The sequence below is a fragment of the Capricornis sumatraensis genome, chromosome 5, assembly GCF_032405125.1.
Source record: "Capricornis sumatraensis isolate serow.1 chromosome 5, serow.2, whole genome shotgun sequence".
Taxonomy (NCBI): domain Eukaryota; kingdom Metazoa; phylum Chordata; class Mammalia; order Artiodactyla; family Bovidae; genus Capricornis; species Capricornis sumatraensis.
Genome location: NC_091073.1, coordinates 34,109,007 through 34,127,132, shown reverse-complemented (window position 1 = coordinate 34,127,132; position 18,126 = coordinate 34,109,007). Strand labels below are relative to the sequence as shown.

General features: G+C 35.6%; 1 protein-coding gene across 1 annotated transcript in view; it reads right to left on the bottom strand.

The window, feature by feature from the left end:
• The window catches only part of ABCB5 (ATP binding cassette subfamily B member 5), a 115,091-nt gene extending 112,194 nt beyond the window's left edge, over window positions 1-2,897 (bottom strand). The window contains 3 exon segments of the mRNA XM_068972746.1: window positions 222-372; window positions 689-743; window positions 2,845-2,897. Of these exon segments, the coding sequence (XP_068828847.1) occupies window positions 222-372; window positions 689-743; window positions 2,845-2,897 (259 nt within the window).
• Between the last annotated feature and the right edge of the window lie 15,229 nt (window positions 2,898-18,126).

Sequence of the window (18,126 nt, the reverse complement as noted above, 5' to 3'; positions counted from 1 at the left end):
TCTCTACATAAACACACACACACACACACACAAATTCTATTGGTTCTGTTTCTTTGAAGAAGGCTGACAAATATGGATTTTGGTTCTTTAGTCCCTGGCAACACAGAAGAATAAATATTACAGAGTTTGACAAGAGAATAATCTGTATTATGAGTTTAATGTCTGCTTTCCTTAATACTTTTGAGTCCCTAGCAACATGGAAAGGTAAATATTGTACTCACTTGTGTTGGTTTTGACTAGACATCCACTTATAAGGTTGTCACTCATTTCTCCTAGTATCAGTGACATTACAGGAAGACAGGCCCCATTTACAAGTGATGCTAGTAATCCTAGGATCATGAGTGTGATATCCAGTCCGTCAGCAAAGCGAAACTGAGGAAAATGAATAAAACACGTTAAAAAAACACCCAAAAATCAGCCTTTAGCTTTTGCCATTAGTTTGGGCAAAATTGGATCTTTGTACAGGTACTGTGTTTTTTTAAAAAATCTCTTATTATAGCATTTATGGGTTACTTACGTATATTTTTCCTGTTGGAAATAATAGTTTTGTAAATTATTTTCTTAAAATCCCCCCAAACACAAAAATAAATTATGTTTGTATGAGACAAACACAATTATTCTATATTCTCCTGACAATTCCCTAAAATTTTCTGATACATAGACACACTTTCTAACTAATTTTACTTACTATTTCAATAGGTCCAACAACTTGCTTTCTTACTTTAGGCAGTTCTTGGAGTTTTCTGGAAAACAAATGTTTAAAATGGAAAGATTACAATGTGAATATAATTTGTAGATTTTTCTAATTAAAACTGTGTTGAAGTATCAAATTTTACTCTTGGTAATAAGTTTATATCAACACTGAAATTTTAAAATCAAACAATGATATACAGTACAAAGGTTTTTAGTATAATCACTGGGAAAGTAATTTATCACTGGCTGTCTCTGCATTATTAGTTAGGTAACAACTGAAAGACACACATCTGAAGTAGAATTTTTTTTATCGTGATAAAATACACATAACATAGGACTTACCATCTCAACTATTTTTAAGAATATAATGGTATTAAGTACAATCATACTGCTTTTATCATCATCAACCACTCATAGACCTCTCATCTTGGCCAAAAGAAACTCAGTACCCAATAAATAACTCCTCCCCCATAGCCACTGCCAATCACCATTGTACTTTCTTTTTCCAGGAATCTGACTACTTTAAGAACTTCATTTTGGTGGAATAATACAGTGTTTTATTGTTTTCTGAAGGGTTTATCTCACTTAACAAAATGTCTTCAAGGTTAACCCATGTTGTAGTACTTGTCAGAATTTTCCTCCTTTTTAAGTCTGAATACTATTCCATTGCAAGTATTATCTCACATTCTGTTCACCCATTTACCAGCAGTGAACACTTGGGTTGCTTCTACTTTTTGGCTATTGTGAACAATACTGCTATGAATATAGGTATAAAAATATCTCTCCAAGTCCTTGCTTTCAATTCTTTTGTGTATCCAACCAAGAGTAGAATTTCTAGATCATGTGGGAATTCTTTTAATTTCTTGAGGAATCACCATACTGTTTCCTATATCATTTCACATTCTCATCAACCATGCACAAGTATTCCAATTTCTCTATATCCTCAACAACACTTCTTATTTTCTGTTTTATATTATTATTACTATTTTTAGATAGGAGCCATCCTAATGAGTATGAGGTGGTGAATTAGAATTTTTAACCCTTTGTAATAAATTGCTCAAGAGAAATTGTATGCTTTAAATAAAAGAAGTTCTATTAGGTACACATTAAACAAGTGTACTGAGAAATTTGTACTCACTGAAAATTTCATTTCTTCCTCACTTTCAAGGAGTTCCAGACAAAGAATGTAAATTTTTGTCCACTGATTTCAGGGAATCTGTAATCTGTCATTAAACACACACACACACAACACACACACACACACACACACACACACACAAGACTCTGAAGCATTAAAAGAAGGGTGGAGGGGATCAGATTAAATTTCCTAAAAAAGATGTCACAGAAGGATGAATTCCTGACTCCTCTCTTCAGCTTCATAACATATTGTTCTGGCCGCTTTGATAAATGACAAGTCACTTAATTTTATTCCACCTGAAGTTAATAATTTACTAACATATTGGGCCAGTTTGCTCAGAGATAATTCATAGATGACAAAAATTATTGCTTCAAGATGATAAAGCCCTACTACTCCTTCTCCCAGCTCAAATGTGGACTTTTAAAGCTCTAGATCTAGTGAGCCCTATCTTCTTTTGATAAATTTTGTTTCAGGAATATATAACCAGTAATCTAAAGCAGGCCTCTACAGTTTTATAGTTCATACATTGAAATGTAACTCAATTATTATGGTAAAAATGGAAATAAAATATTTAAAATCATTTCCATTTTACATCTCTAAGTTAATGAATTACAGGTGTAGGAAAATTTTATAACACATACAAATATACATATAGATACCAACTTATTGAAAAAATAATTAGAATCCAATATTTTCTTTTATTAACTGTACCACATGGAATGAAAGATTCACAAAGAATTAAAAATATTTAAGTATTTTCCCTCTACATGTTGGTAAGAGATAAGAAATTTGGAAGAATAAATATCTGAAGTAAATACAAAATCAAAGCCTGTAGCAATTATGCTTCCTAAATTGACTATTAATCCAGTTATAACACTATGTTAAAGTCCAGCAAAATGCAAACAGCACTGTTATTTTTGGAAAATATTATTGACATTTTGCTACAGTTGAGAAAAGGATAAGATATAATTGAAGTTGCAGAACATGTTTTGTAGAATTTAGGCAAAACATACCCATTTCTCTGGTAATTTTTTTGCATTTCTTCAGCTTGTTCAGAATTTGCCATCTTATTTACAACTTAATTCTTCTGAAATAAAATATCAACAAGTATATCATGACAGTGAACTTTTATCACTTAATTGATATGAAGCGTTCTTTACATCCCTAAGGGCTTCTAGAAAAGCATGCTGCTGAGTTTCACCATGCCCCCCCCAACCCTGACACACCAAATAAGTTTCTGGTTACCTAGCTCACCTATTCAGAACTTAACATGAATTTATAACTTCTTTGCTTCATTCTGGGCTTAGATTTGGAGCTAATAAAATTCTAGAAATAGAATAAAAAGGAGAAAAGCCAGATTTCATGACCAATGCATGTTTTCCCAGGATATTGGATTTTATTGTTACTAATAAAAACCTTTAAATTATCTAGTGCTTAGTTTTCTCTGTTAAAAAACAAAAAACAAACAAATAAAAAACTGGTGCAATAGTTTCTGTTAGCCAGTAGCTTGAGGGAGCAGAGTTCTCTAGTTTATTAAATATGAGGAAGTTAGAGCTTCTACTATATATGAATTAATAGCTCTTAAAAATTAGAATATTAAAAAGACCTCATTATATTAAATATAGTGTATTCTTCCTTTAGATGATATTTTAGGATCTTAGGTGGTCATTTAGTCACTAAGTTGTGTTCGACTCCTGCGACCCCATGGACTGTAGCCCCCCCAGGCTTCTCTGTCCATGGAATTCTCCAGGTAAGAATACTGGAGTGGATCACCATTTCCTTCTCCAGGGGATCTTTCCAACACAGGAACTGAACCCTGGTCTCCTGCATTGCAGGCACATTCTTTACCATCTGAGCCACCAATGAAGCCCAGTTAGGATCTTAGCTAGTCTCAGGATTGTAATTATCAACATAAATTATCATTTCTTTGCAAATACACAGATGTTTTTGACTCAATATGATTTGTTAGGCCATGGAATATCTATGGGCCTGATAGCTCAGTTGATAAAGAGTCCGCCTGCAATGCAGGAGACCCCAGTTCGATTCCATGGCCTAACAAATCATATTGAGTCAAAAACATCTGTGTATTTGCAAAGAAAATGATAATTTATGTTGATAATTACAATCCTGAGACTAGCTAAGATCCTAACTGGGCTTCCCTTGTGGCTCAGCTGGTAAAGAATCCACATACAATGCGGGAAACCTGGGTTCTCCCTGGGTATGATTCCTGGGTCGGGAAGATCTCCTGGAAAAGAGAAAGGCTGCTGCTGCTGCTAAGTCACTTCAGTCGTGTCTGACTCTGTGCGACCCCAGAGACGGCAGCCCACTCCAGTATTGTGGCCTGAAAAATTCCATGGACTGTATAGTTCATGGGGTAATATCTATATTGAGATGATTATAACATATATGGACTTAAACTGTAGAGTGGCCTTAGTAATCAATTAAACACTACCTGAAAGTGTTAGTTGCTCAGTTGTGTCTGACTCTTTGAGATCCATGGACTGTACTACCTAAGCATCTGTAAAAACCTGTAAAATACACTTTCAAATAGTAAGTTTCTCCATGAAGAAATGTTCAATGGGTCAGAAATGGCTCTGTCCATGGGGATTCTCCAGGCAAGAATATGAGAGTGGGTTGCCATGCCCTCCTCCAGGGAACCTTTCCAAAAACCCAGGGATAGAACCCAGGTCTCCCGCATTGTAGGCAGATTCTTTACTCTTTGGGCCGCCAGGGGAGACCTTGAGAAAGAAGGCATGATACCAATACACTGGCATATTCTTCCTGTGTTGGAAACCAATGTTCATAACTTCATACAAGAAATCTTCATAATTGCTATACTGATGTTATACCATCTCCAGTTATTTAACATATGTGTAAGTAATTAAATAGACTCTATCAAACATTGCATTTCATAGAAATTAGCAATTCTATAATAAAACTCATAAATCCATTAAAAGAAACCAAAACAATTTAGGCTCACCTTGGTAAGTGCATGATCTGCTGCTTTATACCAAACTCATCAGTGGTTTCTCCTCTTCAACAACAACAACAAAAACCAACTGCACTTTCAGAACTGTGCTTTGCTAAAGCCTATTTTCTGACCACACCTTAATATCTGATTACAGCAAGGGTGAATTTCCAAGTAAAGCACACCATGTTCTTGTCATAGGGTACTTGGGAAACAAAATGAGCAAAGAAAATTCACTGAGCCAAATAAACACTCTTTTTAAAGATGTGTAGTGTTTATATACCCAGTTTTCTATTGTTTAGTCCCATATAATTTTATTAGCTGAGTTAGTAATTGTAATAAGTAAAATAAATGTCTAATGTCAATGGCACATTTGCACAACAAATTTTCATTGACTGATATACATTATATATTTATCTGCTGGTGGCTGAACACTTAAGTTGTTTGCATATCTTGGCTAATGTGAATAGTAAGAAGCAACTGATTTTTACATGTTGATGAACACATGTATTAGCTATGACAATTGTGTGTGTGTGAGTGACAGAGACAGATATTGGATAAAAGATCTTGTATACAGATACTGTATACAAGATCTTATCTGAGAACAGAGTTCTTTTTCTAATTTTGATGTTTCATGTTTCCTTTGTTTGCCCAAGTGTGCTGGCTGGAACTGTGTTGAACAGAAGTGGTGAGAGTAGGCATCCTAGAATTGCTCCTGATCTTAATGGGAAAGTTTTCAGTTTTTTTCCATTGAGTATGATGTCACCTGTAGGTTTTTGAATAAATGGTCTTCATCATGTTGAAGAAGTTTCCTTTTATTCTTAGTTTGTAGAGTGTTATTATCATTAAATGGTGTTGAATTTTGTCATATGTTTTTATTGTATCAACTGAGATAGACACAAATTTTTCTTCAGTCTATTAATGAGATGTATTAAATTGGTTGGGGCTTTCCAAGGGGTGCTAGTGGTAAAGAACCTGCCTTCCAGTGCAGAAGAGATATGAGATGCAGGTTCCATCCCTGGGTTGGGAAGATCCCCTAGAGGATGGCATGGCAACCAACTCCAGTATTCTTGCCTGGAAAAACCATGGACAGAGGAGTCTGGCAGACTATAGTCTATAGGGTGGCAAAGAGTTGAATGTAACTGAAGTGACTTAGCAAGCACGCATGCATTAAATTGATTGCTTTTTGAAAGTTCACATACCCTTGCAATCTGGTAATAAATCTCACTTTTTCAAGATGTGAAATCACTTTAATAAGCTGTTGAATTTGGTTGCTAGTACGGCAAGTCCCCTACATATGGACGAGTTCCATTTCAAGAGCGTGTTTGAAAGTCCAATTTGTTGTTAAGTCCAACAAAATTAGCCTGAACTAACATAAACTAACATAATACCTAAACTAACACAATCGGCTATATAGTACTGAACTGTAATAGGTTTAAATACTTTCCACACAAATAGTACACAAAAAACCAAGCACAAAAAGTAAAGAAAATATTTTTAGTCTTATAGTACAGTACTCTAAAAAGTATAGTAGTACAGTGAAACAGATGGTGTTTCTTAGCAGTATCAGCTATGTCACCACAGCTTTTACCCTTGTTTTTGGACATCCTGGGCTTGAAATAAAGATTCTATACTACTATACTCTGTACAGTAGTGTACAGTAAAGTACACAAAAGCACAAACGCTTGTAGAGGATACATGAACATCACAATGTACATCAGACACGTGAACTAACTTATGTGACTGGACATGTGAATGCATGTTCCCATCTTTGAAGGTTCAGAACTTTAGGTTCATATATAGGGAACTTACTGCATTTTGTTGAGGAATTTTATATAAATATTTATAAGGGATATATGTTTGTAGTTTTCTCTTTTTTCTCTAAAAAGGAAATAATTCTGCTTCTAGACTGTCTTGAGGCTCAAGATATCAAATTCTTGCTAGAGTTTCTAACCTTTATCCTTTCTTGAAGATTTTGGGTTTGCCAGCCACCACACTCATGTGAGTCAATTTTTAAAACTTAATGCTCCCCTTTTCTAATCTCTCTCTCTCTCTCTAGATAGATACAGATACATATATAGATAGATATAGATACATAGACAAAACCAATAGGTAGTTTCTGGAGAATCCTGACTATTATACCCAGCAAGACAGGAAGTTATATGATGAATAGTACATAGAGTGACTTTTCTAGCGTCTAAGAAGAACATTATGACCTAAATTGTTTCACCACACAGACAAGAAGGGCCCTGAGGTTAATCTTTGGAGGGTGGTTAATATGTCAATAAGTAGAGATGTGTGGAGGAGGAATAGGAACATAATCTCAGGAATGCAAAGATGAATTATCTCATAATAGAGGAATGAGACCGGTCTGGTTAGAATTAACAGTTCATGCAAAAAATCAAGAAAGAGATAAGGTAGATGAGATTGTAGAATGCACTGAACCAAATTTTAGGGCAACTGTTATAATTTTCTGAGAATGAGAGTGACAGGGCCATTGATATTTGATACAATTAACCTGATAAATGTTGATTATAAGGACATGGGAAAAGATAAAATCCAGGTTGACCCATTATAATCTAGTTTAACAGCAGTAAGAAAGTCAAATCTGAGAAATATTTTTAAGGAAAAATTGACATGATATAGAGTCAGGGAACAAGAAAGAAGGAATTAGAACAAGTTCAATAACTAAACTTCAGAAACTGGGAATAAAAGAGTAAGAAAGATGGTAATAGGGAAGTCAGGAGAGAAAGTTGGTTAGGGGAAAAAGTTACATTTAGATTAAAAATGAAAGATTGGTTAATATTTGTGTGTCCAAGTGAACATATCTTTCATATAGATGGAAATGTGACACTGATAATTAGGAAAACTGTTAAGCTAGATGTATACTTGTGATAGTCATCTGCACAGAATGAATGATTAAAAATTTGAGGATGCGTGCATGCGTGTGAAGTCGCTTCAGTCGTATCCGACTCTATGAGACCCCATGGACTATAGCCCACCAGGCTCCTCTGTCCATGGGATTCTCCAGGCAAGAATACTGGAGTGGGGTACCATTTCAATTTGAGGATAAACTTGCTTTAATAATCTGACAATGTTATATACAAGTACAGGTGAAGTGGTATAGTAGAGAAGTCAAGAGTTTTGCTTCTAGTGCAGTGTTATCCAATGGAAGTTTCTGCAAAAATGAAGATATTCTCTATATCATCCAAGACGTAGTCACTAGGCATGTGTAGCTATTGGAGCACCTGTAATGTGGCTATTAGGGGTATTCCTCATAGCTCATTTGGTAAAGAATCTGCCTGCAATGCAGGGGACCCAGGTTCAATACCTGGGTTGGGAAGATCCCCTGGAGAAGGAAATGGCAACTCACTCCAGTATTCTTGTCCGGAGAATCCCACGGACAGAGAAGCCTGGCAGTCTACAGTCCCTGGGGTCCCAAGGCGGACCTGACTTAGGGACCAAATCACCATGACCACAATGTAGCGACTGAGGGAACTAAGTTTCTAGTTTTACATAATTTAACTAATTTAACTTTTAAAAACCACACATGGCTAGTGGCTATCATATTAGAAAGTACATTTCTAGAGTCAAACTGCCTAGACTCAAATTCTGTACTCCCCATGCATATAACTTTGGGTAAGACATTTAATCCTTACTATGGCACTAAGCACAGTGTCTACAACTCAATACCTCTCTTCCTTTTCTAAAGTATGTAACTACTTTTTGTCAGCTTAGGACAAACAAGCCATATCAATTACCACAAGATGTCAGTGTAACATCAGGATTTAAAAAAAAAAAAAAAAAGAAGTGAAGGCAGAGGTCAAAATGGTGAAATAGGAGCTTTCTACCATCTCCCACCCCCAAAACACTGATTTAGACAATCACTCACAGACAAGAGTGCCTTTGGAGATGTCTGGGATGGTCCAGCAGAGAAGTTTCAGCTCACTATTGCAGTAAAAACCTGAGACTAAATGGATTGAAGAGAGTAAGAGAAATAGTTTAACTCTCTCAGCTATATAGGAAGCCTCTAAAGATACCCATTTCTTTCTAGCCCTATCTAGAATACTGAGGTGTCCTGCATGACGAGGGGGCTGGGAGTAGCTGGGATAATAGCAGCCAGGGCTCAGAATGGAACATATCAAAGGGTTGCAAATCCTACTAGTCTTGATATGATCCTACTAGTCATATCAAGAAGCCAGCTCGAAAGTTTCTTGGGATGCCTTGCCTACGGATTTCCTCAACTGGCCCATGAGTACCCCCTACATTCTGCATGCCTCACGCACACTCTACTGCCTCCCAACCTGTGACTGGCTCCCTGTGTTCACCCCTGAGGATGGTGTAAGCAAGGCTTTGCAAACAGCTAGTGAACATGCATGCATATGCACAGAAAACTGAGAGAAGTTTACATGATTGTGAAAAACCACACAAAACTGAGCACTGTCTTGGAAAATAAAGAAAAGGAGAAGCTGTCAGTATGTGGTCTGTCTGTGCAGGATCAAGAGAAGGCACACAATCTTAAGAATCTCCCTCCATGAGGAAGCAAGAAGTGTAAAGCAGACATAACCATAGAAAAGGTCTAAGAACACCTAAAATTCCCTAACAGGGCTGAAGAAGTATATTTCTTTCCTGAAGTCAGTCAGGAAAGACTAGAAGAGATAGTTCCTTCTTCAAATGCAAAGACAGCAATGTAAAACCTCAAGAAACATAAAAAATCAAGGAAACTGGATATCACCAGAGGAACACAATAATTTTCTAGTAACTGATCCTAAAGAAATGGAGAACTGAGATTTGCCTGATAAAGTATTCAAAATAATTGTTTTAAAGAAGCTCAGTGAGCTACTAGGAAACAGAAAGACAATTCAACAAAATCAGGAATACAATACATGGGCAAAATGAGAAGTATAAAAGAAATAAAAATCATAAGAGAGAAACAAATTCTCGAGCTGAAGAATACAATGAATGGAGATACATGAAAGAGAAGGAATCAACAGCCTATCAATCAAGCAGAAGAAGAAATCTATGAAGTAGAAGACAGGTCATTTGAAATTACTGGTAAGAGAATAACAAAGGAAAAATGAAAATAAAATGATGAATGAATGAAAAAGAGTGAAAAAGGTGAAGAAGGCTCCCATGAACTGTAAGACACTATGAAGAGAAAAAGCCCAGCTTTATTAGAGTTACAGAAGGAGATGAGACAGAGAAAGGAGTAGAAAGCTTATTTAAAGAAATAATGAAAGAAAAAAAAAAGAACGACTGAGAACTTTCCATTTTTAGGGAGAGATTAGACATTCTAGTTCAAGAGGCTCACAGGTCTCCAGTTTCAACTCCAAATGATCTTTTCCAAGACACACTTATATAATAAATTGTTTAAAATTAAAGACAAAGAGAGAATTTTAAAAGCAACAAGACAAAAGAAATTTCTCACATGTGAGGGAACGCTCATGAAGCTAACAGCAGATTTTTCAGCAGAAACCTTGCAGACCAGGAGAAAGTGGAATATTGTATTTAAATCACTAAAAGAAAAACAACAACAACTGTCCACCAAGAATACCTTGCAAAGCTGTCATTCACAGATGAAGATGAGATAAAGATTTTTCCAGACAAACAAAAGCTGAGGGAGTTCATCACCACAAGACCTGCCTAAGCTGACAGGAATTCTTAAAGCTGAAATGAAAGGACACGAATTAGTCCCTTTTCCAGGGAATCTTCCCAACCCGAGGATTGAACCCTGGTTTCCTGCATTGCAGGTAGATTCTTTACAATCTGAGCCACCAGGGAAACCCTAAGTGAAAGTTGCTCAGTTGTATCCGACTCTCTGAGACCCCATGGACTGTAGTCTGCCAGGCTCCTCTATTGATGGAATTCTCCAGGCAAGAATACTGGAGTGGGTAGCTGTTCCCTTCTCCAGGGGATCTTCCCAACCCAGGGATAGAACCCAAGTCTCCCACATTGCAGGCAGATTCTTTACTGCCTGAGCCACCCTAGTAATGTAAATATATAAAAACATAAAGAACACTAGTAAGGTTAAGTATATTGTTAGATGTAGAATACTCTAATACTGTAATATGGTGGTACTACTTAATTCTAGTATAAAGGTTAAAGGACAAAATTATTAAAATAACAATTGCTGTAATATTAGTTAATGGATACACAATATAAAGTGAGTTAAATTATTATATTAAAACATAAAAGGTGGGGGAGGAGGGGTAGAAGGTTAGAGTTTTTGGATATGATCAAAGTTAGGTTGCTATTAGCTTAAAACAGACTGACAGAATATGTTTTAAATAACCCTCGTGGTAACCATAAGGTAAAAACCTACAGTAGATACACAATAGATAAAAAAGGGAAGTAAAGCATATCTTTATGGATAATCATGAATAGATAAAGGAAGATAACAAGAAACGAAGAGAGAAGCAATGGAACTACAAAATTAGCCAGAAAATACTAACACGGCATTAGTAAGTCCTCACCTATCAATAATTACTAAAATATAAGTGGATTAAAATTTTTAATCGAGAGGTATAAAGTGGCGGACGAAGTAACAAAAAAACCCAAGACCCAACTACATGCTACCTACAAGAGATTCACTTCATCCTTAAGGACACACAAATGTGCAAAGAGAAGAGATGAAAAAAGATATTCCATGCAAGTGGAAATCAAAAGAGAACAGGAGTAGCCACACTTATATCAGACAAAATGGACTTCAAATCAAAACTGTAATGAGATAAAGAAGGTAATCATTATATAATGATAAAGAGATAAATTCACCGAGGGGATATAACAATTGTAAATATTTATGCACCCAGCACTGGAGCACTAAACATGAAAACAAATACTAACAGATCTAAAGAGATAAACAGATAGCAATATAATAATAGTATGAAACTTCAATATTTCACTTTTAACAGGGGATAGCCTCGGAGAAGGCGATGGCACCCCACTCCAGTACTCTTGCCTGGAAAATCCCATGGACAGAGGAGCCTGGTAGGTTGCGGTCCATGGGGTCGCGAAGAGTCGGACACGACTGAGCAACTTCCCTTTCACTTTTCACTTTCATGCATTGGAGAAGGAAATGGCAACCCACTCCAGCGTTCTTGCCTGGAGAATCCCAGGGACGGGGGAGCCTGGTGGGCTGCCATCTATGGGGTCACACAGAGTCGGACACGACTGAAGTGACTTAGCAGTAGCAGTAGCAGCTAAACCAGACAGAAAATTAATAGAGACACTGAACCAGAACTATACTTTAGATCAAATGAACCTATCAGACCCATACATAACTTTCCATCCAACGGCAGCAGAATACACATTCCTTTCAAGCATGCATGGAACATTCTCCAGAATATATCATATGTTAGATCACAAAACAAGTCTTAGCAAATTTAAGCAGACTGAAATGCCAAGTATCTTTTGGACCATGATAGTATGGAACTAGAAATCAATAATGGAAGAAAACTGGAAAATTCACAATGTGTGAAAATTAAACAACATACACTGAACAACCACTGAATCAAAGAAAAAGTCAACAGAGAAACTTAAAAAATCTTGAAACAAAGAAAAATGGAAACACAACATGTCAACATTTATAGTATGTAGCAAAAGTAGTTCTAAGAGAGATTATAATGATAAATGCTTATATTAAGAAAAAGAAAAATCTCAAATAACCTAACTGTACACATCAAGGAACTAGAAAAAGGATAACAAACTAAACCTAAAGTTAGTTGAAGGAAGGAAGTAAGAAAGATCACAATGGAAATAACTGACACAGACTAGAGAAATGACAGAAAAGAAACTAACGGCTAATTTTTTAAAAAAGATAAATGACATTGAAAAATCATTAGGTAGACTAAGAAAAGGACTCAAGTAAAATCAGAAATTAAAGGTGTCAAAAAAAGATTAAACATTTATTTAAGGGACTTACTTCCCTGGCGGTCCAGTGGTTAGAACTCTGAGCTTCCACTGCAGCACGTTCAGGTTTGATCTCTGATCAGGGAACTAAGATCCTGCATGCCGTGAGATGTGGCCAAAAAAGAAAAATTAAGTTAAAGGAGATATCACAACTGATAATACAAAGGATCATACTATGAAAAATTACATACCAACAAACTAGATAATCTATGTAGAACAAACGGATAAATTCCTAGAAAGAGATACAACCTATCAAGACTCAAGACAACCAATCAAGAATCATGAAGAAATAGAAGAGCTGAACAGATCAGCAATAAGTAAGAATATTCAATCAGTAATCCAAAACCTCCTAAGAAAGAAAAGACTAAAACCACATGGTTTCCCCATAAATTCTACCAAACAGAGAAGAATTAATGTCAATACTTCTCAAATTCTTCCAAAATTTGAAGAAGAAGGAGCACACCAAACTCATTTTGCAAAATCAACATTACCCTGATACTAAAGTCAGTATGGAGGTTATTCAAAATATTAAATATAAAACAGCCATAATGATGCAGAAATACCACCTTGTGTAGATAAACAAAGAAAATAAAAACAGTATTGAAGAGAAATATGCTCTTCATGTTTATTGCATGTATGGATGTGAGAGATGGACTATAAAGAAAGTTGAGTGCCAAAGAATTGATGCTTTTGAACTGTGGTGTTGGACAAGACTCTGTGGTGTTAGACAAGATTCCTTGGACTGTAACGAGATCCAACCAGTCCATCCTAAGGGAAATCAGTCCTGAATATTCATTAGAAGGACTGATGCTGAAGCTGAAACTCCAATACTTTGGCCAACTGTTGTGAAGAACTGACTCATTGGAAATGACCGTGATGCTGGGAAAGATTGAAGGCGGGAGGAGAACGGGACAACAGAGGATGAGATGGTTGGATGGCATCCCAACTCAGTGGACATGAGTTTGAGTAAACTCCAGCATACCTTGTTTTATTGCACTTAGCTTTATTGCACTTAGCAGATATTCAGTTTTTTTACAAACTGAAGTTTTGTTGCAAGCCTGTGTTGAGCAAGTCTATCAGTGTCATTTTTTCCAACAGCATTTGCTCACTTCATGTCTCTTCTGTGCCACATTTTGGTAATTTATGCAACATTACAAACTGTTTCATTATATTTTGTTACAGTGATTGATGATCAGTTATATCAGGTGCTATTATTGCAAAAAGATGAAAACTTGCTGGAGGCTCATATGATGGTTAGCATTTTCAGTGATAAAGTATTATTTAATTAAGATATGGGCATGTTTTTAAAGACATAAAAGAGACTATAGTACAGTGTAAATGTAACTTTTATAATTTTTTGAGGATCAAAATGTTTATGTGCCTTGCTTTATTGTGATATTTGCTTTATTGCTGTTGTCTGGAACCAAATCTTCAATATTTCTGATGCATGACTGTATATAAAAACTAAAAAAGGTTAATTCAGAGAAACAGTAGAATGGCTGTTTCCAGGGACTGGGAAGTGGAAAAAATGCAGAAACAGTAGTCAAAGGGCACAAATTTATAGTTAGAAGTTAAATAAGTTTTGAAGATCTAATGCACAGCAGTGTGATTATAGTCAGCAATCATGTTTTATAAGCTTCAAAGTTGTTAAGATATTAGATATTAAGTCTTCTCACAAAAAAGGAAATTATAAATTATGTGATGTGCTAGAGATGTTAGCTAATGCTACAGTGTAATCATATTGCAATATATAAAGGTATTAATTCAACATGCTGTATACTTTAAACTTACACAATATTGTATGTCAGTTATATCTCAATTTAAAAAATAGAAGAGTTAACAAAGTAAGAAATTTGATTGAGTGTTAAAAGAAGAGAAGGTACTTCAGCTAGATAGATTTAGGAAAACTATTAAAAATAATCACTATATGACTTTAAAGATAGAGTGTAAAAGAAATGAAATGGTCTATACTTTTAATCTTTATAGAATTATTGGACACTAACATTCATCCAATACTAAACAATGTCATCATTAGAACACGTATTGCTTAACTTTTAGAATATATTTGAGCAATGAGTTCTTTCAGGAAAAAAGTCCCAATTAAGATTCTTCACAACTTATGAGAAGTAATTAAGAGCAGAATACTAGTTTGCCATCTCAAATATTCCTGAGGGTGAAAAAGCTCCAAAACCATATACAATTTTCAGACCTAAAAATGAATAGAAAAACTATGGGGGAAGAGAAAACAAGTATTGTGGGAAAATATCTTTATATTTCACTTAGAAAAATGGCTACTTAGTAAGACAGATGTGCTGTATAATGACCGTGGGAGCTATTAACAGATGACAATCTTTAGAAAATTATAGGTCTTCACTGTCATCTTAGACCTTTAAATTTTTACTACTATTGTCAACAAAAAAAATTTAGAGTTATTCTTTTGTACTAGAAGTTTATTTTATGATTTTAAGTTCAGCAAAATATCACTTTTATGACAATCTTTGGGATTGATATAAGGTATATAAATTATGTGTGTATACATATATGTATATATTCAAAACACCTCTAATATTATGGGAGCATAATATAGTAGGATATTTGTGAGAAAGTTTCTTTGTGAGAAAGTTTCTTTTAGTGACACCGTGCTCACTTAATGGCCCTCAGTATCAACCAAATTCTCAGTAGGCTTTGCTTACCACATTTCCTCTGAATTCTAACCCTTGTTCCTCTAAAATCCATGGGAATAGATTGGTCAGTTTACTTTGGTTTGAGCCTAAATGAATGTTTTAAAGTGAATCTTTTAAAGAAACCATTAAAAATCCTCCCACTCTGGAAGTCTTCTGCCAAGACTAACTTAAAGCCACAAAAGAATTAGGGTTGGTTCCAAACTGGAACCTGTAAGAACTGTGTAGGCCTTTAACTCTGCAAAAACTCCATTTTCAACATAAACACAGAACATCAAACACAAGGTAATTTAACATATTAAACAAGGCAATCTTCAAGACCTCAGAGCATTTGGTATAAAACCATGGAACTCTACAAAGGAATTCTCCAAGTGTAAGACCTTCTTCTGAGTAAAATGAAAGGATCATAGTAATCCCTGGAGAAGAGACAAGGTCTTGGACAGGGCAGAAACCTGACCCTGCTATGGAGTCATTTTGTGATCTGGGTCTATCTACGTAGTTTCTTCATGTTTACTCTGCTTTCTAATAAAGTCTGTGGTTATAATAGTAACTAAGAATTTGCCCATTAGCTATCTCTTCAAGTTAAAAAATTTATTGCTTTATTCTTTGTTAGCAATAGTAATAACTGTTCCCATACATTAGTAGTACTTGCAGCATGTGTGGGTGGATGATTTCTTACATACTTGCTCTATTATGAGCACTACTCTGCTAAACACTCTACAAAATATTTTATGGAGGCTTTGATAAATACTAGATATCATTATTACACTTATGAAAATTATTTAACTATTGCTTTATAAGTCTTGTTTTCCTAAGAAGCTATTGAGGCTTAGAAGACTTAAATAACATTGTCAAGTTAACACAGTTATTAAAGTGACAGAGCCAAATTTGTCTACTGGAAAACCCATGCTCCTAAACACTACTACTCTGCCATTCTACAAATTTGAAACTCACCTTGAACTCTGAAGTGTGAAGTATTCTGGGACACACTAATTCTTCGGCTTCGAAAGGTGAAAGAAACTCCTATACTCTCAGACACTTTGATGCTCATTTTTTTTCCCACTGAGGATGGCTCAGACAGTAAAGAATTAACTTGCAATATGGGAAACCCGGGTTCAATCCCTGGGTTGGGAAGATCCCCTGGAGAAGGAAATGGCAACCCATTTCAGTATTCTTGTCTGGAAAATCCCATGGACAGAGAGTCCTGGCGGGCTACGATGGGGTTGCAAAGAGTTGGACATTTATGAAATGTCTGAAAGACTAACACTTTCCTTTCTTTCCTATGACCATGGTGGCAGACTGAGATTAACACTTTCATAATTGGAACAATAATCTGCAGCCTCTACCTCACATGCACATTTTGAGGATATAATTAAATGATGCATGTGAAAGAGCTCTGGAAACCATGTAACAGTTTCTATACATGTAAAACATCAATCAGTAGCACTGTCTCCACTCCTATCCTCACTCTTTGTTGGGTACTGGTTTAAATGCATTATACACAAATGCTCCGTTAATCCTTATCACAATTCTGTGAAGTGGCATAATAATCCCATTTTAAAAATGAGGAAATAGATTCAAAGTGTTTAACTTGCCCTGACTCAGACAGTTAGTGACTGAGATAGAAATTTTACTCATTTATGTCTGGCTCAGATGAAGTGATATCAAAACCATATCTATAGCTAGATAGCCAGATCTATCTGTCTATAAATGTATACATAATATATGCATGATATTAATATTATCAATCCAATGTTTAGAGAGAAGCTGTTACTAGGAGATACTTTAGGACCTAAAAGCTGGCAGCTGACTGCATACGTGACTCAACAATAAATCTTCAGAATCAGGCAAAGTAGGCTGGTGGTTTCCTTGTGTTTATTAAATTGTGATTCTTGGAACATGTGTGGCAGGATACGGACTTCTTGATAAAATAAAGATTTTGACCTTCTATTTAGACTCTTGAATCAGAATCTCTGGAGAGTATGATCTATAAATACACATTTTAAACACACTCCACAAAGGATTTGATTCAAATTAGAATTTGAGGTCCATTGTATAAAATAATGGATAGCTGGTTCTACCCCTGGTTGTTTTCATGTGCAGAATTTCTATTTTAAACTTCCTCTTCTAAATAGAGGAAAAATAACTTCTCTGGGACAGTGGTGTTTTTATTTTTTAATATGAATTACAACAGATAACATTAATGTAACCCTTGTGTGTAAAATCTCCCTGTCAGGTAGCCAGGTAGGCCATCAACTCCATACTCATTTAAAGATTAACTAAAAGAAAATGCCTAATTTGCCACAAGATTAATTTCCTCCAGGGAAGGAAACACTAGCTAGTCACATGTAGGGGCCACTTGCTTCTCAATAGCCCTGTCTTAAATAAACTGCAAGATAATCCACCAGATTCGAATGAACAATTAGGTAAATTGTTAGAAACAATGCCTTTCCCCTAGAGTTTTGTAAAAATTTATGTATCACTTAATCAACAAAAGAAGAAATTATTTTCCCTTGGGTGACTCACAATATTTTATTCATATCAAAAGAGGTTGTAGAGACTTCTTAGAGCCTAGGAACATGAAGCATACCACTTCATGCAGTTGCACATAAAGAAGTACCAGGGTTGGAAAGGAAGCAGGGGAAGCAAAAGAAACCAAGTATAAGAGGCTTTGCTGTAGTTTCTGTGAAAAGGCCCAAGCAAAGCAGGATAAGCAGGCTTAGAATTTGCTAATCTGA